Source organism: Blastomyces gilchristii (assembly GCF_000003855.2).
Source record: "Blastomyces gilchristii SLH14081 genomic scaffold supercont1.49, whole genome shotgun sequence".
Taxonomy (NCBI): Eukaryota; Fungi; Ascomycota; class Eurotiomycetes; order Onygenales; family Ajellomycetaceae; genus Blastomyces; species Blastomyces gilchristii.
In genome coordinates this window covers 86382-106502 of record NW_003101634.1, presented here as the reverse complement: position 1 = coordinate 106502, position 20121 = coordinate 86382, and the positions used below count along the sequence as shown (strand labels likewise).

The following is a 20121-nucleotide window of genomic DNA, read 5'->3' as shown; positions in this document are numbered from 1 at the left end:
ATTAAGAGAGAATGAATAATTAATAATATTAAATATAATTTAATTCTTCTACATTTAAAATTTAATTAGTCTATACTCTTTAATTTAAGAGTTTTTAAAAGTGTTTTAATAGTTTTCATACCAGCTTGAATTTAGTGATGAGTTGAAGAAGAAGAGAAAAGAGAGAAGAAAGAAATGAGAATAACTTATCTTTATAATATGAAAACAGAGAATTGCTGTAATCATTCTCTCTAGTAACAAAGATCTGTTTTCTGCATGTATCTCTGATATAGATTATATGATAACTACATACAAAGAATATCAACACTGCATGCATTGAATGAAGATGATATTACTATACAATACTGTAGCTGTTTTCATATATCTCTGAAAGCTGTTAATATTTTCTTTATCTCTTTATATTTGATAAGTCAGTAATATATTTCAATACACTTCTTCTTTCATCATTATTATCATCATTATCATCATCATCATCATCATCATCATCATTATCATCATTAACATCATTACTATCATCATTATTATTATCATCATTATCATCATTATTATCATCATTATCATTATATTATTTCTGACTGTCTCTTCTGCCTTCATCTCTCTTCAACACTCACTGAAATTAATCATGTTATTTCTCTTCAAATATTCTGCAGTTCTGTGAATTATCAAGGCGCGTGAGCACTGTCACAGATTGAAGAAAGAGAAGAAGAAGATGTTTAAGCAAGAAGAGACTGATTATAAGACATATTATAATGCCTTGAAGAGACTCTGTAAGAGAGTAGAATGATAATAATTTTAAGTAACACTTCTGATAGATTTAGACTGAACTAAGTATAGAAATAATGTGAATGATACTATCTGTGAGAGATTGAAGAAGAAGACAGTGAAGAGTCTTATACAGTAGTAGTGAGATCAGAAGAAGTTCTGAGAATGATTTGAGTTCAAGATAAAGAGAGAAAGAGAGAAGAAGAGTATTACTGTAAATAAGTAGTGATAGAAGAAGATTAAAAGAGTGTTAAAGCAGGAGATAAAGAAGTCAAAACTGATAAGTTTTTTATTTATTGAGAGATAATGATTTTTGATAATACTTCTGTTCTCTAATTAATTAGCAGAAGCTGATAGAGAAGGAGGGAATTAAGACCTTGTTCAGGTCTCAAATGCACTTCATGATTCAGAATATTGAGAAGACAGCCCTGCTCTCTGAGCATGTCAATCTGCTTACTGCTGAGGTAGAACCCAAGACAGCAGATCAGAAAATGCAGGATTTTGAGATACAGATTGATCTGACTGAGAAGAAGCAGTGAAAACCCTTCTCTGAGAAGGCAGTGAAGAGAGATTTTGAGATGATTATCATCTCAGATAAGAAGAAGAAGAAGAAGAAGAAGAAGAAGAAGAAGAAGAATGAGAAGTGAATTATGAAGAATGATAAGAAGAATGAGAAAGAGAAGAAGTAGATTTTTTTCTTTTTATATTAGTTAGTTATAAGTTTAAGTTTTTAATTATTAATAATTAAAATTGATTTTAAGTTTTCAAAAATTATTGTACAAGTTGTAATCAAGTCAGAAATGATATATATATATATATATATTTAACTATCATGATTCATAAATCACTATAATATATAAGTATCAACATTTTTTCAATATTGATATTCACAATATTAATATATTTTTAATAATATTATCTGATAATACAATTTGATAATACTCTCTTTCACAATATTAATATATTTCAAGAAATATGACAGAGATTAATCAAGATTGTTTATTTACTTTTATACATTAATGATATTCAATCTGAGTTAGTACTAAAATTATAACTAAGCTAAGAAATAAGATTATTTTCTCTTATATTAATTCTTCTTACACACATCAGTGATCAGTTATTGAAAATAAATTATCATCTTTCTTAAATTATTATTATATCTTCTGAATTCACTTCTTTCACTTCTTTTACTTCTATTGAAGATTCACAAACTCTTTAAGAAATCACTGTAAATTACAAAGTCTATATTATTTACAATTCAACACAGAATGCTCTCTTTTAATTATAATAAATAATCACTTCATTCTTCACATCTGATTTCAGGTCATGAAATTTATGAAAAACTCAACACAAACACTGAGATAATCTATGAAATAATTATCAACAGATTGTATTACAGATTACTGAAGAGTTATCTCTCTGCTATAATCACTGCAACTTCATTCAGAAACATTCATCATAAACTGATTATAGCTCTGAAGAAATTTTCTGACATCTGAAGTCATCAGAATGCAGATAACAAAAGAAAAATATTCAGAAAATTACTACTAAGCTGATAAGTTACTGTATCAGATAAAAATTTTTGATAATACTAACTTTTTAATTTGAAGAAAATCATGTGAAAACAATTATATATCAGTACTCTGATTTCATAACTCTCATCTGATAACTTCTGTGAACAATTACTTTACATGTGTATATCTCTGAATCTTTCTCTTCAATCAATTGAAAACCCTGAATTCTGAACACTTCTTCAAATGCTTAATTCAAATCTTCATATTTCATATCAATTCTGTCTTCAGTCTAATCTTGAGATATACTACAAAGTCAATATATAATATCTAGAATCAGAGTTGAAGAATCATCAAAGAGTGTCTCTCACAGTGAATGCATGAACTAGTATAAATAATCTTGCATTTATAAGAGTTACATGTTATTATATTGATGAGAACTGAACTTATTAAGAGATATTAATTGAATTTGAATCATTGATCAGTAGTCATACTGAGGATTATATGACAGAGATATTAATGACTGTGATTAAAAATAACTATTAAGATATTAGTCTCAGTCTTCTTACAATTACAACTGATAATGCTGCGAATAACTACACTATGATGAAGAGCTTGAAGCAAAAATTGACTTTACATTTCTGAAATAATAAACAAGGTTATATTCTCTGCATTGCTCATGTGATTCAACTTGTGATGCAAACACTGATAAAGAATCTTAATATTGAGATAAAGAATAATAAGATAGCTGATTCTTGAAATGAGAATAAGATGAAAGTAATTACTCAAGTAACTTTTACATCTATTTTATAAAAGATAATGTTTTTTGATAATACTTTTTAATATTGCTTTTTAATAACACTTTTTAATAACACTACTGTTAATTTTGAATAGATTGACTAATAATTTAAATATCACAGATTCAAAACATTGTTAATGCAATTTGTATCTTCTCTAAATAATAATAACAATTTCATGATATTCAATAAATAAATAAATCAGTCACATCACTGAATATGATACAGAATGTTAGAACACAGTGAAGTTCAATATATAAGATAACTGTTCAGACTCTTCAATTGTGTCAGATGATTGATCATTGAGTACAACACTCTGATCAGGAAAAGATTCAGATATTAAAACTTTCTAATATGAAGTGAACTCAGTTGAAATATGTGATTGATTTACTATTTCAGTTTTATAAGATAATAAAGACAGTCTCAATCACTTGTACACCAATGCTGCAGTCAGCCTGATGAATGTATAACAGTTTATTTACTCATCTTGAGAAGCAGTTAAATCACTTAAAAAGAAATTCAGTCTGAAATGATGCTATAGCACAGGCTATTATTACTACAAGAGATAAACTGGTATATTATTACAGCAAAACTGAACAATCTTTTACAGAGTACTATACTGTAGCAGCTCTACTAGATCCCTTCTGTTGAGTTAATATCTACACTTCTCAAGATTGAACAGAGAAGGAATGAGACTTATATATCAAATTAGCTCAAGACTACTACAATACTAACTATCAGAGATTTGAATAAGCAGATGTTTGAGATGTGAAGACAGTGAAATACAATTCTCTAGTAAGTAACAATCTTTGATAACACTTCATATCTCATAGAACTATAATACTAACTTTGAAACAGAACTTGCATATATTGATTACAACTGAAAATCAGGCAAAACTACATGCTTATAAAACTGAATTTGACTGCTATCTTCAAGATAATCTGACAAATTTACACATCAAATCAATTCTAGAGTTATGAAAAATTATTGAGAGTACATATTCAACTGTTGCACTGATAACATGTGATATTCTGACAATTTCATTGACAGGGGTGAAAATGAAGCAAAAGTTCAACTCAAGTTGAGATATTTATCACTATTATCAGAGACAATTACAAGAAGGAATAATCAAGAAACTCATGATTGTAAAACATGGAATTATCAGACAGTTTAATACCTCTAATCACAGTATATCAGAGAAGTGTAGTTTTCATGAGAAAGTGAAGAATAAACTTATACAAGAATGTATTTAGTTGTTTCATGAGCATTATCAATAATCATTATCAAATTCTGATTATATAAGCAATCACTGAATGAACTGAATGAGACTGATTTTGATTTTCAGTCTCAGTCTTATTCTGATTTTAGAAGAATGATCATCTTTCACAGTTTATTCTGAGAAATTACTCTCATTTCACTGTTCTTGAATTAAATCTGGTCATTTTTCACATCATTTCTCTCAGAAATGATCCATTTTCAGATTTTTTCAAGGCTTGGTCCTGGTGGGACTCACGCCAAGAAATGTATGAGACCAGACTAAATGAGACCAAATGTGAAATTCATGATCCCGCCGGCCAGTCTAGTTCAATATTAAATTAAATGATCTCATAACCTGATTCTGAGGTTTCATTTGAATTAATAAACCAGTTTATAAGTCTTTTTTCAATTAGATTTTGTGACATGAAAGTTAAATCTATAATAGATTTCTGTTTCATGCCTTTTCTAAAGAATGTTTGTTGATCAGACTTGTTAACTAAATCTATTGAATGCTCAAAAGTTCATTCAACCAGTTTATCTGCTCTTACTGCTCTTGTGCACTCTGAGTTTCATCAGGAATGATATGCATTGAAGTCTTCTGCAATTATAGAGTTTTTTAAGAGAGTTATATTCAAAAATCCTCTATCAATTGTTCAGATATTGTTGTTTTCTTTCAATGATTTTTCATTATAGATATTTATAAGTTGAATAGTATCAAACTCATTATCTTTATCTATAATATCATTCACTAGAATGTCAGAGTCAGATATGATATCAAATCTCAGATTAAATTGATATCTTGATCTTTTTCTTTCATAGATTGCTACTCTTGATTTTATCTCAGATTTTTCAGGAAGAAAGCAGTAATAGCTTGAATGAGAAATGATGTACTTTTGCTCAGTATCAAAGTTTGGTTCTTGAAGAAGTACAAAGTCAACTTTTTGTTCAAATGCAATCTGAAGACAAGAATAAATGTAATTTGAGTTTCTATTCACATTGTTTTGAATAAATATGATTTTTGAAGAGTTTTTAAACTTTTTTTGTTATTTTTGTTGTACATTCATACTAAAAGAGAGTGAAGATATAGTAGAATCTAATCACTATCACCAGATAGTAGATTATAACTATTTTGAAAAGCAGGAATCTCAACTACTTGCATTCTATCTAGTTTATCATCAGAGTCATTTCTCAATTCTCTAATCTTAACAGGTGTTTGAGAATTCAAATTCTATTTACATTTAGCTGGAGAATTGAAGTTTGAAGACCTAGATAGTTGAGAGTTTCTTCTTTTTGAGCTTGCAGTTGTGAATTTACTGGCTTGACTTTTCTCTTCAGTTTTAGATTCACTTTGAGCTTCATCTTTTCTCCAGTTCTTCTGAGTTCTTGAAGTAAATACACATTCTTTTAAGCTAGATGCATGTTTTTCTTTGCAATTGAAGCACTTAAGCAGAGTATATTGACATATTTCATCTCTTTTTGAGCATGTTTCACATTTATGCTTACTAGTTTTGTGATCTCTAGCACAGAATGCGCATTTTGAGTCTCTGAAACAAGAGATTGCAAAGTGTCCATATCTTTGACAGTTTGAACACTGTGTTTGAGCTTTGAGATTCATTCTTGAATCTTTGTATTCATGAACTCTCATTTTCAAATCTGCTACTCTTACTTCAGAGATTCTTGACTGTTCAAGTATTTTTATATACACTAGAACAGAGGCATTTCTTCTGCTCTGTCTGAACTCAATTGAATTAAGTCATACAGGCTCTTTTCTCAGTTGAATAGAATTGTATTCTTCTAATTCATTTTTGAGAAGCAGTATTTCTTCCTCACAGTCAAAAATTTCAACTGGAATATCATGAAGAATGAATTTGTCTCACTTTTCATCTCTTTCAGATAGAATTGTTGTATTCAGTAGAGATTCTATTGCTGATTTCCAGAGATTCTCATTCTGAATGAGGAATTCTGCACTGAATTCAGGCATTGTAGTTAAAATAATAGAGTTTTCAAAGAAAGATGGCTCAATTGAAGCTATGACTGGTTTTTGAACTTCAGTATCAGTCATTAACTGAGAAAAGAACTGCTGATTAATTTCATTTCTAATTCTGAAGATAAGATTTGAGTTTAGCTTGTTTTTTTACAAGCTCTTCTGATTTGAGACTTTGAGAATAAGTCTTCTGTTTCTGAAGATTTGAAAGTTCTTCTCTTTTTACATTTCTTTTTTTTCCTTTCTATGAACAGAGGTCTGAGAAATATTTTTCTCAGTTTTCTCAGAATTTTGAGCAGATTTTGAACTAGCAGGTTTGAAGACAGCAGATTCTGCTACTTGAGCATATGTTTTCTTCTGATTTGAAGAAGAAGATGAAGAAGTAGAAGATGAAAAAGAGTCAGTGACTGTACTGAAAGATTTCAATGTTTTTTAAATTGTGTTTGAAATTCCAAGTGTGAACTTGACCACTTCTTGTAGTTGTCTAGCCTGAGTAGACTGACCGTGTGACCGTGTCTGGGACCAGGACCAGATTTTTTAATAGTTTCATTACCAATTCGACTGATCCCATTACACGGTTTTAACATTAGATAGTAGTCTCATACTGTCTCAGTGAGACTTACTGTCTACTCTTGTCACATTTTTCAAATGAGACCATGATTTCCACTTCTCAATTTAAATTATTTTTATTGCTTTAAATGACTTTAAATCTCATTTGAGTGTTATCAAAAAGTGTTACTTTTTAAAAAATTAAAAATAGTCTAAAAAAAACCTTGAAATGTCTAAAAATAGTAACTTTATGCCAAGAATGGGACTAAATGAGACCAAATGGGACCACTTTCTCATTTTTTTCAAGTCATGGTTTCATTTTAAGATCTGATATATAGTCACTTTACATGTTTTTTTGATAGTCAGTCCCAGCGGGATTCACGCCAAGAAATGTATGGAATCAGACCAAATGAGACCAAACGTGAAATTCATGGTCCCGGCGGCCAGTCTAAGCCTGAGTATGAAGAATTAACAGAACTTCTTCATTCTCCTCACTCAGACACTGTTTTCCAAGAATTTTGCTTGCTTTTTCCAGTTCCTGTATTTCAAGAACTTGTTGTTTCTCTATTTCTTCCTTCTTTCTTCTCTTTAGAATTTCAATCTCAGGAACAGCATCTGGGAAAACATCTTTTTCCACATCAACTGAGTGTACTCTTAAACTCATTTTACTCACTGAATGAAAAGTTGGTCAGACTGTTTCAATTGAGAGATTTATCAGTCTATTTTCAAATGAAAAGTTGGTCAGACTGTTTCAGTTTCTAAGTTATATAGAGTAATATCTCTGTTGAACTGTTTGAGAAAAGTTCTAGAAAAGATAATAGCTACTAGATTATCTTTTATAAGATCTATTAATGATTCTCTTCTATTTAATGAATAAATGAGAGATAGAAAACAATGTTCTATAATTGACACTGTTCTCTCAGTTATTCATGATATTCAAGTAGCAAAGTATGAACATCTGATCTCAACTGCAGTTTTTATTGATATAAAAGATGCATTTGATCATGTTTCAAAGTCTAAGATGATTTAAACTTTGAAGATGTTAAAACTGTCACTTTCTCTAATAAAATGAGTTGATTGTTTCATGTCTAAAAGAATTATATAACTATTCTTTAATGAAAGAAAACAAGATAAAACTGAGATAAAAATAGAAGTATCATAAGAATCTTCAATCTCACCTGTTTTATTTATAATATACACTGCATATCTATTCAAAAATAGAAATATGAGAATAGTGTGATCTTTAAGTTATATGAATGATATTGATCTAGTCTACAGCTCAAAAACTATCAAAGAGAATTTGAAAGTGATTGAAAAAGCTGTAAAGAAAATCTTTATTAGAGCAGATATTAATTAAATTCAATTTAATATGAATAAAACTGAGTTAATTCATTTCTTTTCTAGATTCAATAAGAAAGAACTATCTCTAACTCTTTTAAATAGAGAGATTAAACCTAGTATAAATATCAAACAATTAGAAGTATAATTAAACTTCAAGTTGAATTTTAAATATCACATTTAATAAAGAACTGTCAAGACAGAAAGACTATTGAATAATATAATCAGACTATTAAATACAGAGAGAGATCTATTCTTTCAGACTATGAGACAGTTATATATAGTCTGTATTACATCAGTAGCTGATTATAAAGTTCAAGTTTGATAAAATAATTAAGAGAATTTCACTGAACTCTTTCAAAGTCTGTAAAACAGAGTCTTGAGAAGAATTCTGAAAGTATTTAAATTATCTTCTATTAAAATAATGAAAATTGAAGCTTTAATTCCTTCTTCTACTATTAGATTTGAAAAGATCTGTATGAACTATACTCTGAGAGTTATAAAGATGAGCTTAAATTATATAATCAGAGAAAGAGTCTCTTCTTTATTTTTATTAATTAACTCTGAAAATGAACTGAATTGAAATAGATTTCTTGATTAAAATGAAAATAATTCTTCAAAGAAAATGTCTTCTTAACTGTACAGACTATACTCTCTGATTAAAAATCAATTTTCTTTTTTAAATATTGAAAAAGTTAATCATGAGAAGTTATCTCTCTGAAGAGAAAAGCTTGAATCTCTTATAAACTTATAAATAAGTGAACTATCTAAAGAGAAAGAATATGAACAGTATTTGAAGAGAATTTCTATAATTAATATAAAAGACTCTATTCTGATTTATTCAGATGACTCAAAAAATAAGAATTTGAATAGATTAGATACAGACATTGCTTATTCTGAAGATAATATTAATTTTATCTCAGATTTCTGAAATTTAGACTGTGAATCTGAAGTCTTTAATACTGAACTATTTATAATAGTGAAAGCTTTCAAACTTATTGAAATAAAATCTTATAAAAGAGAAAATAGTTTGAAAGAGATATAAATATTCTCTGATAGTCAAGCTGCTTTAAAAAGACTTAGAAATAGTCAGATTTATAATAATCAAATAAATCTTGAACTGATCTTAAACTCTGTTTTGAAAATTCAAAAGAGAAGAATATTAAAGCTAATAATTTATCTACACTGAGTTCCTGCTTATATGAATATTTATGACAATGAATTGACTGATTCAGCTGTAAAAAAGAGTACAGAATTAAGCAGATCTATTCAAAAAATTATGTTCTAATCTTTTATAAAGAGAAAAATAAAAGAATCTTATTTAGATAAGTGAAATAAAAGCTGATAGAAACAAAGAAAGAGTATATATTATTCAAGATTTAAAATAAAACTCAAGTGAAAATCTTGTTTAATTAAATGTAAAAAGAAAATATTCTTATCTATAATACAGCTGAAACTAGAATATAGCTATTTCAAATCTTATATACAAAGATTTAATAATAGATTTGACTCAATAGAATGCTCATTCTGCAATATAAATGAAAATTCTGAGTATATTATAATACACTGTGTATTATATAATAGTCTCAGAGCCAGATTGAAAGAGAAGTATAATCTAAATTAATTAAATATAAGATTCTTATTCTCAACTGAGACAGGAATTAAATACTTAATAGACTTTCTATCAGAAACTCAAGCAGCTATAAGAAAATGACTAAATTCAGAAATATCTGAATATGAAGAGGAGAAAATTAATCAGATATAGTCTGTTAAAACAGCTATATACTATCTTTTAATAATTTATTTTGTTACAGTCTCTCTTTACTTTATCTTTTTCTTTCAATTTCTTTCTATCTATCTATTTAATGTATCTATTTTTAAGACTGTGTTCTCTTTTCCTTTGTTATAATATTGTCAAATAATTTCAAAGTATCAGAAGATGTTAAAACACTGTAATTTGTAAACAGTTTTTATATTCTGAGCTGAAATTTTCTGATTTTGTATATCTGAAATTGATGAATTTATAATAGTTAACTTTACAGATATAGAAAAAACTCTGAGAATTAAAAGTTTTCAGATAGATGTTATAGTCTCTGACTGTATACATCTATAATTGAAGAATAATAATAATAATAATATAACTACTATTTTAACATATTATCAGAGATTTATAATATCTTTTATATAAACTTACTCTATTATACTGCTACTGATCTGTTCTCTTCTCAACTAACTTCTAACTGACAACTGTCAGAAATTATAGAAAAAGATAATAAACTTGAATAAAAGATTAAAGATATTCTTGATAAGAAACTCTACAGCTGTGACTGATAATATCTTATAAAATAAGTCAGCTATAATTATCTGATCTGAACTTTAAGCTCTATATTATCTGAGACAGCAGCTCTTGACTGATAAGAACTACATACTTATAACTCTATATTACTTCTGAAAAGAAGAGACTAATATAACAGGCTGCATCTAATCAATTATATAGACTATTTCATTACACTTCACAGATTTCACTGAAAGCTTCAATTTTCAGTCACTGATTCTCAGTTAAAAAACTCATGAAATTTCTATTCTTCTACTCTGAAGCTTTACTATATATATAAATATTCACTTTAATCACTGATTTCTGCACTTTCTCTTTCTTTTCTTCTCTAATGTTTTTCACTTTTATATTATAAGATCTATATATTATACTGATCTATTCAGTGTAGACTTATATTAAAGTACTTAAGTTCTGAATTTAATTTATTCTTTATAGATTTTAAACTCACATACTCTGATTTCTTATATTAAAATACTACTGAGTGACTATATTAATTATTCAGCTATTAGAGTATATACATTTATAATTGAAAAAGAATAATAATAATAATAATTAAATTTTAAAGATTTAAATAGCTGAGAATTTCCTTTTTTTTTTCTGCTTGAAATAAAGTCTTTCAGATATAGAGTCTTTTGCAAAGTTTCAGCAATTATTACAGAGTGTTTTTCTTTTAAAGAAAAAGTTTTGTAATATGATGAAAAATAATCTGAGTTAAAGTCAGTCAGATAGTTCTTTTCTTTATTACTCTATACAGATTGAGCAAATATATTTTATTGCAGAAGTAAAGTTGCTGTTTCTATCTATCACGCACTTGAATCCTATTGAAGAATTTTTTACTAAGTTGAGAGCTGATCAAGAATTTGATAATTTTCTTGAATGATTGTAATGTTGTTGAATCAAGAGAAGGAAGTGCAAAAGGCCATTTTCCGCACGCTGATCTTACTATTAAAGAGATCCTGGAGTGAATGAAGCCCGGTTTCACTTATCAATGAGTTCGCAGAAGCTTGCAATACAATTAAATTGGCCGCTCTGATGAGCCTCATAATAACGGAATATCCGCAGCAAAACTCTAACAACTCATATCATTGACACTCTGCATGTCCTAAGCGAAATGCAGAGCCGAACAAAAGACAACTCCCCCTTTTCTCCACCGCTAATCCGGGTCTTTAATTTTTCGCGGCACGGTTTTCGGCGCGCTTGATTGTGCTGGCATTGGCTGCCTCGACCATCAACTGCCGTTGCTGATCTGGGATTTGGTTGAAAATCTCTTGTGTTTTGATGAGATCAGAGAGGTTCTTCTTCAACTGTTCTGTCTCTTCTGCTGTTGGAACTGGGTCGGTTTGGAAGATGATTGGGAGGTCCCTGCTGGAGTCGCTCATGAAGGATGGAACTCTTTCAAGCGAATCGCGGTTGGCTGCATAAAACGAGTAGATGGAACCCAGGGTATCGCGAGCTTTCTTGGCTTTATCAATCGCCGCCGGCCGCGGGAGTCTCGGCACCGGATTTGCTAGGCTTGTCACTCATAAGGTTCTGGCACTAGCGTCTGGGGGCAAACGTGAAGTGACAATGTAGGAGACTGGTAAAACTTGTGATGTTAGGTTCGATGATACGCTGTAGAAGCTGCCTGGAGGAAAGAATGCCCAATATATAATAAGCACTTCTGAGGGGCTCATGGCGGTAAATCTTTATGCGACAGGTTGTGTTGGCTAGCGACAAGGTGCTGGAACACAGCGGCAATTCACTTGGCGCCAAACAATGGCTTGCTCACCCCAACCCATCTTTCGAAAGGGGTTTTCTCGAGCAGTTGTATCTTGTGCGCATTGAGTACAGGATAAGTGCTCCCGCTTATTTCTGGGGTTCTTTATTAAGACTCACCTTCTTTGTATTCAGTTCACCATTCCACTCGGTCCAACATCTGCTAGACAATTCCCGCGAGTAGTAGACCAAAATTACCACATCCACGAGATTCCCTTGTGACAACGGAATACTTGCCTTCACGATGCACTGGGATAAGTTGGCGGAGAAGAAGTCGCAAAGTCTATATGCTGCCTGGTTGAACTATCTTCTCAAACAATCCCCAGCCTTGCCTCTCGAGCTTGCCTCCAAGCTTCATCGTGGTTTTCGAGCAACCAGAGCTTCAGATTTCACAACTGGCGCATTCAATATGTGCTGTACTGTCACCTTTGAAGACGGTTTCAATGCTCTTGTTAGATTTCCCATCCTGGGCCGAAGCCGCTTCCGCTGTGAAAAAACTAGCGACGAGACCTCAGTGATGGCCTTTATTGCTCGATTCACATCTATCCCGGTCCCAACTGTCCTTGGCGCAGGACAATGGAGTGGCGGTCCTTATATCATTACAACAGTTATTGAGGGCACTTTGCTTTCAAAACGCCTACGAGATCCCTCTATGTTGGCGCCAAGCTTGAATCCGGATGTCTCTGAGTCGGATTTGAAGATTGCCTACTCTGGAATGGCTCACATTGTGCTAGAGCTCTCCAAGCCGGTATTCAAATACATTGGAGGATTGAAATACAACTCTGGGGGGTGGAGTGTTGCAAAGCGGCCTCTGACACTCAAAATGAATGAGCTTATACGAGTTGGAAATTTCCCTCTCAATGAATTTGTTGATTACAATCACACCTTTGAAAGCGCCTCCAAGTATTTCCAGCAATTAGCAGAGCAACAGTTTCTACACCTCAAATACCAACGCAATGATGCCATCACCAATGAGGACGACTGCCGGAAGAAATATGTGGCTCGCTGTCTTTTCCGTCAAATAGCACAACAGGTCCCAGTACAGCATGGCCGATACCACCTCTACTGTGATGATTTGCGCCCATCGAATGTCCTTGTCACGGAGTCTGATTTGAGGGTTACTGGTGTCATTGACTGGGAGTATACATATGTTGCGCCTGCTGAATTTACATACAGTGCTCCATGGTGGCTCCTATTTGAAAGCCCTGAGGCTTGGGACCTGGACAATTTCATGGATCGATACCGCCCTCGCCTTGAACTATTTCTTAAGGAGCTCCGTGTCCATGAAGACGAACAGATTCATCAAGGTAGTCTAAAGGAATCACAGCGTCTTTCAGAAAGGATGGCGCTCTCTATCAAAGATGGGCTCTTTTGGTTTTGTCTTGCAGCCAGGAATAGCTTCATGTTTGATGAGATCTATTGGACATTTCTTGACGAACAATACTTTGGGCCTTTGAGCTCTCTTGGCGATCGGCTTTCCTGTTTAACACAAGATGAGCAGGACCAGATGGAGGATTTTGTTCGGGCAAAGATGCAGCAGATAGAGGAAAGGAGGTTGGATGAACATCAAACATTTGGTCAAGTTTTTGAGTTATAGTCTAGTAAATTGACAGGAACTAAAACCAAAACTTGTTATTATTGCGACTGTAGAGCAGCTCTGCAGACAGCAAGGGTTTCCACTTATACATACCAGCATCCTGATGTGCAAATACCCGCCCGAAGGAGGAGATTCTTGTACTGTAATAGCATAATGTGGCAGTGTAAAAACCGTAGAAAAGCCTAATCATTTTCCACTTCAGTCATTGTTTTGTATTTGCTTGTCTAATAGAATTTTTTTAGTGTGGCCGCTGAATTCAGTTATTCGAGGAAAACGGCGTGAAGAAATTTAGACCTACGGAGTACAGATTATGCCTATGCCACCCAACTCGAAGAGGCTGCTTGCTATACATCCTAAAGTGTTTAGACAGCCTCAAAGGGCTGTCACTACCTCCCTGACTACCTCCCTGCCTAGCACTTTTATCACAGCCATGAACGACCCCCTTCTACCACTTTCACTACCTCTACCCCTCTCTTACTACCTCTACTACATCTATCACTATCATCAGATTAATCATACAGGCCATAGAGCCAGCCATTCTAGTCACCTGTATTCAACCGCTCCACCACGAACTCGTTCAATTTTTCGAATAAGAAACCGCCGATAGATCCATCGAACAGCCCTCGATCATACGAGCATTTTGACCCCAACGCCGACCGCATACCACCCCGTCTGGTGGTGGAGTTATTCAACCAAATGTGGTTGGAAGCCCCCGCGTGGGATTTTCCCCCGTCCACCCGGGAGCAACTAACTACCAACTGTGAGCAATGTTTGCAATGTTTGCACGGAGCTTGTGGCACTTCATGATCACAAACTGAGCAATTATTCCTTCTTTCTTCATCATCTCGTCGCCTGTTCCGAGGTGCAGGCTGAGGTGTGTTTCATATTCATTCAATAATGGATTCAGATGAACTGATCGGTCATAAGTACCCCGGGGATGATACTCGGCCCACGAGCAAGAAGGAGCTGGCAGGGTGGTACTGTTACGGCTGGGCCGCTGAGGTATTTACAGTTTGTGCTATGGGTGAGTTATTCCAACCCGTCTCTTTTTATTGTTTTAGCAGCTATGGACATGTTTACAGCGGGAAGTGAAGTGAGTGTTTGCAGAGGAAATTAGAGGATAGTTAAAAAAAAAGAGTGAGAGTGAGAGAGAGATCTTCGTATTTTCTGTGAACCATGCAACTTATCACTTTCTGACAGAGAACTAATGAAGTGCTAAATTTGCAAACAGGATCCTTTCTTCCTATCACCCTGGAGCAAATGGCTAGGGATCGAGGAGTTCTCCTTTCTGACAAAACTACGCCATGCAGTGCAAGTTGGAGAGTGACATCCGACCTGTTCACTTCGGCTGCCTCTTCTCCGAGCCGTCCAAGTTCTCCCAAAACTAGCCAGTGTGTCGTATATTTCCTGGGAATGGAAATAAACACGGCTAGTTTTGCGATGTACACATTTTCAGTGAGTGTATTAATACAGTCACTGCTTATAATCTCCATGTCAGGGGCAGCGGATCACGGCGTCTACCGCAAGACATTACTCTTGGTTTTTGCTTTCTTGGGGGCAGTGTCAACCATGCTCTTTCTGGGCGTTGTTCCGCAAGTTTATTTGCTCGGCGCATTGCTTGCAATTGTAGCAAATACTTGCTTTGGTGCCTCATTTGTATTACTCAATTCATTTCTGCCTTTGCTTGTTCGCCATCACCCCGCCATTCAATCTACCCCGGGCAGTCCTTTGATTGACGATGATGTGCAACCTTCCAATACGTCCAGCGAGCCTAGATCCAGCCAGAGTCAACGGCCCAGCAGTATGTCGTCCACATCACCACTACTTCAGCGTGATACTACCATGCCCATTGATGGCTCTCAGCTCAAATCTCCAAGAATGTCAGAAGAGCTCCAGCTGTCGACAAGGATCTCTTCCAATGGGATTGGTATTGGTTACATTGGGGCTGTTATTCTGCAAATCATGTCCATCCTCATCATTGTAGCCACAGGCTCGACGACCTTCTCCCTACGATTGGCTCTGTTCGGAATTGGATTGTGGTGGTTGCTTTTTACAGTCCCAGCTGCTATGTGGCTCCGTCCTCGTCCCGGCCCACCTCTCCCTACTTCTGCCAGAGACAACAAAATGTGGCCATGGCTTAGTTACATAGCGTTCGCATGGAAGTCCCTTGGGCGCACAGCTCTTCAAGCCCGCCATCTCAAGGACGTTCTTATCTTCCTAGCAGTGTGGTTTCTTCTTTCTGATGGCATTGCCACGGTGAGCGGCACAGCTGTGCTATTTGCCAAAACACAATTGGATATGAAGCTTGCTGCCCTTGGCTTGATCAATGTAATAGCAATGATCTCGGGGGTGTGTGGGGCTTTTTTTTGGAACTATCTGTCGCGTCGACTAAACTGGCGCGCCTCACAGACCATCATTGCTTGCATTTGTGTTTTTGAGTTCATCCCTTTTTACGGGCTCCTCGGCTTCCTTCCACCAATCAAACGGCTAGGCGTGTTTGGGCTTCAGAAGCCATGGGAAATGTACATGCTAGGAGCTGTTTATGGCCTTGTAATGGGCGGGTTGTCATCCTACTGTCGCAGCTTTTTCGGAGAGTTGATACCCCCGGGGTTCGAAGCATCCTTTTATGCATTGTATGCCATCACCGATAAGGGGTCGAGCATATTCGGTCCTGCGATTGTCGGGATGATAACTGATAGATACGGAGAAATTCGACCTGCGTTTGGCTTCTTGGCCATCCTAATTCTCATCCCATTACCGCTGATGTTACTAATCGACGTCGACCGCGGGAAGCGTGATGCTCAATTCCTTGCTGATGAGCTGGAAGAGAGGCGTCAGGAGCGTTGATATTTGGCCATGTCACAGGGTTTCATACATGTGTTAAATTTTAGCAACGCAGTCTATATTATCAATAGAACAAACTTTACTGACTCGTTACTCTCTTCCTTTTACACATATATTCACCGAAGGAGTTAAGTTTTAGCCCGGTCAGCCAATGCACCACTACACTACGGCGTCTTACGAATTGCTCCAAAGCTTGATCTGGATTGGCGAAGTTGGTAGACTCTGAGAAAATACTGGGGGATACAGTTGCAGTCGACCTGATTGCTAATTTGCCCGGATGTTCTGAGATGAGTTATGTAACATAAAATTTATTAACTATTCGCCACTACGAATAAAATAAAATCGAAAACTTAGATTACATATAAGTTAGGGAAAAGCAGAAGTACTGCAGGAGACTTCTGTAAAGTGAACTTTACATCAATCCTCTTAAGGACTTAGAACTACTCCATTGAACCTCGAACGATCACCGATTCTCCTTGGTCCACGAATTTCTCAACCTTCATAGGTTTGAGTTCCCATATGCGACAAACTCCACGCTAAAAAGTCTAATAAATTTGGAAATAAAACAATACCATGGTGATGATGTGTCATTCATTGGTAGCTCTTTATGCCCCTTCCTATTCGTATCCCTACAGCTCACGATAGTCACTCGGCCTGATTCGTTTCTGCCTCGCTTGGTGTCGATGCGGGTTGACTGGCTGTCGTAGATACGCATTGTCTTCTTCCTTCGCGAATGGTCGTCCGAAACTGGTTCGTTGCTGGTTCGAGAAGGGTGCCATGCCTATGTTTTGTTGGAAGGGCGGTCGTTGTGGGAGATGACTGGGAGGTTGGTTCATGAAATTCATGCTCATGGGCATCATCCCGCCTGGGCCAGGGCCGAAATTGCTTGGCCCATATCCACCAAATGGCATCATTGGCTGGCTAAAGCTATTCGTATATGGTCCGTTTGGCATACCAAAGTTCATATTATTACTCGCCATCTGATTCCACCCATTTTCGCCTTGCGCATATCCGTTTAGCATGGGCGTAGAGCTATCTACATTGCCAATAAACCCCGGCATTGGCATCACGTTCTGTTGAGGAAACCCGGTCATTTGGAAGTGTTGGGGAGATGGAGAATTAAAATTTCCGAAGGGTAGTTGCTGATGGAACGGCGAGGGAGAAAATCCGTTATGGATTTCTCCTTTTTGGTTATGATGGCTGTTGACATGAGGCTGGCCGTCGTTTGATTTCTGCTTTTTCATTGCTGGTGCAGTGGCAACAACATCCTGCCCACTTGCATTTTCGTCCCTTTCTCCTACCGGTCGCTTTTTCAAACATGTCGGACTAGGCTGTGTTGGTAGTTTGGGGGAAGAAGTAGACACGTATTTTTGGTTGGCGGGTTCCGAAACAACTCTTGGAGGAGATACGGTGGATTTTTCGCTAACTGATTGCTCTCTCTCCTTCTCTTTTTTCTCGGCCTTCTCCTTTTGATAATCCTTTAGTTTACCCACAGCTTCTTGGTCCACTGTTAGATTGTCTAGTAATACGCCTTCCGTAGAACAATTAGGGCAAACGAAATCACTTTCGATCAATGCATTTGTGATACAATCATTGCAATAAGTTTTTTTGCAGCATGGCGTTTTCGTTGGCTCTAGTAACAATCGTTTATCAATTGGACACTGTAAACCACGCGCCTGTATCTCCCTGCTCCCTTCAGCTGCGGCAAATTCAGCTGCCGCTGCAGCAGAAGCTTTGGCTTTTTCCTGGTATAATTCCCATGATGCCTTATCTGGCTGAGCAACCACGAAGTCGCCATCCGCATTTACCATTACACCAGAAAGCTTCGAATCTTCGTTTGACCCATCCAATGCCAAGGAATCAGGCTTTTCAACCTGTTTCTGGAGCGAGCGGGGTATTCCCGTCGATCGTTTGACTCGATAACGACCGTCAAATTTGGGGTCATTATTGGTGGGACATGCTTGTATCCAATGACCTAAGAATATGTTAGCCTGTTACTAGATCCCCTATAGCCGCTGATAACGACGTACCTTTTTCTCGGCAACGGTAGCATAAATAACCTGGAGGTGGAGGATGATCAGGGACATTGACAGGTTTTCCCCTGCTTCGATTAAATGGAACTGGAGTAGCACTGTTGGTAGTATTTTGTTAGCAGGTTCATTGTCAAGGAACTAATAAATACATGATGACTGTGGCATGACCTACTTGGCCATTTCGTTTTGTTGTTCTTTCCATTGTGTTTCCTGCAAGCTAAACAAAGCTTTGATCTTTTCATCTTCGGATTGCGCAGCATTCAAATCAGGAATATTGTTTATAATAGCACCTCCACCGCTGACAGTTCGGTTGGATGTAGGGGGTTCAATCCTGGAGGAACTACGCGCGTTCACTGGCATTTTACCAGAGACATAGCGTGCCGCCCCGCCCTTCCCGGGCCTTGCGGCAGGAAGCCTGCGGGCGATTACAGAGGTGGATCGTGGGATAATCGTTGTGTCATCGTCGTATTCTATGGGAAACGAGTTAGGTCTGCAACGTGAAGTGCTAGCTAGGATATACGACCCCTTACTCACCTTCGTTTGTATCTTCGTTATAAATTGCAAGTTCAAAATCACTTCCATCGCCTAGTCGATTTTGATTGATGATTTCTCTTTTCAGTTCAAAAACCGATATACCCGTGCCGTCAAAGGTCACCCTCGAGGGTTCCTTCTGAGATTTGAACTTGAAATGAACAGAAGAAGTCATGGTAATTGATGGGAGGAGTTAACAATGGACAATATCTTTTTGGATTAGGGAACTGAGATCAAGGTAGGAAGTGTCTAAACAATGATAGCAATAATGCAACGTCCCGACTCGATTCAGTTTTGCCAACCACACCGCAAATGTGAACTGATTATAAAGTCCTTTTGACGATCGATTTATTGAGTAAGGAGAGTGGCAAAGTTGGGGATGTCAGAGCGAGACTGGAATAACCTCAACTGGATTATGTTTTGTATCGATATGATAAGATTTTCTTGCGTTAAAAAGAAGAGGGAACAAACGTGGATTTGAGATACCCCCAAACAATAATGAAGAAACGGGTTTGTACATAAAACAGGTATTCGGACTGCGAAGAAAGGGGAAGGACAGTAAAATCCTTCAAAGCTGTTTTTTAACACCCTAGCAACACAATAACGATAATAAATTTTAAACCAGCCGGATCCCAATACCTGTTACAATCCAACCGATGTTTCTGAGTCTGTAGGAAGATGCCCCCTCGAGTGCACTTTTCGAAAATCGTAAATGAGATGTGAAAAGAGAGACGGCAACTTGGGTATCGTCAATAAAGACAGGTAGGTAGGTAGGTCCGCTGATGACGGTGGGGTGAAGGATGTCTACCCGAACGGATTACTGTACA

General features: G+C 35.6%; 5 protein-coding genes across 5 annotated transcripts; 3 read left to right on the top strand and 2 right to left on the bottom strand.

Annotated features, from left to right (window-relative positions):
- Nucleotides 1-834: 834 nt before the first annotated feature.
- On the top strand, nt 835-1301 carry BDBG_18049 (uncharacterized protein; the record flags this gene model as incomplete). The annotated part of the gene is made up of 2 exons (XM_031725638.1): nt 835-880; nt 1107-1301. Coding segments are annotated over 2 exons (241 nt in total), but the record flags the coding sequence as incomplete, so codon positions are not given.
- Nucleotides 1302-11360: 10059 nt separating this feature from the next.
- On the top strand, nt 11361-14275 carry BDBG_09500 (phosphotransferase enzyme family protein). The gene has a single exon (XM_002620115.2). It carries the CDS (start codon nt 12534-12536, stop codon nt 13884-13886), a length of 1353 nt encoding a protein of 450 aa, XP_002620161.1. The 5' UTR covers nt 11361-12533; the 3' UTR covers nt 13887-14275.
- On the bottom strand, nt 11701-12207 carry BDBG_09501 (uncharacterized protein; the record flags this gene model as incomplete). The annotated part of the gene is made up of 2 exons (XM_002620116.1): nt 11701-12041; nt 12090-12207. 2 exons carry the CDS (start codon nt 12205-12207, stop codon nt 11701-11703), a joined length of 459 nt encoding a protein of 152 aa, XP_002620162.1.
- Nucleotides 14276-14325: 50 nt separating the features above from the next.
- BDBG_09499 (autophagy-like protein 22-2) lies at nt 14326-18390 on the top strand. The gene is made up of 2 exons (XM_031724039.1): nt 14326-14910; nt 15118-18390. Exons 1-2 carry the CDS (start codon nt 14784-14786, stop codon nt 16731-16733), a joined length of 1743 nt encoding a protein of 580 aa, XP_031581468.1. The 5' UTR covers nt 14326-14783; the 3' UTR covers nt 16734-18390.
- BDBG_09498 (zinc knuckle domain-containing protein) lies at nt 17360-19469 on the bottom strand (the record flags this gene model as incomplete). The annotated part of the gene is made up of 4 exons (XM_031724038.1): nt 17360-18705; nt 18761-18861; nt 18936-19233; nt 19298-19469. The coding sequence occupies 4 exons, from the start codon at nt 19467-19469 to the stop codon at nt 17360-17362; spliced, it is 1917 nt and encodes a 638-aa protein (XP_031581467.1).
- Nucleotides 19470-20121: the final 652 nt, after the last annotated feature.

Excerpts from the sequence above, each read along its gene's own strand:
- BDBG_09500 (XM_002620115.2), top strand. The coding sequence starts at position 12,534 with ATGCACTGGGATAAGTTGGCGGAGAAGAAGTCGCAAAGTCTATATGCT.
- BDBG_09499 (XM_031724039.1), top strand. The coding sequence starts at position 14,784 with ATGGATTCAGATGAACTGATCGGTCATAAGTACCCCGGGGATGATACT. Across the intron at positions 14,911-15,117 it reads ATTTACAGTTTGTGCTATGG|GATCCTTTCTTCCTATCACC; the intron begins GTGAGTTATTCC and ends ATTTGCAAACAG.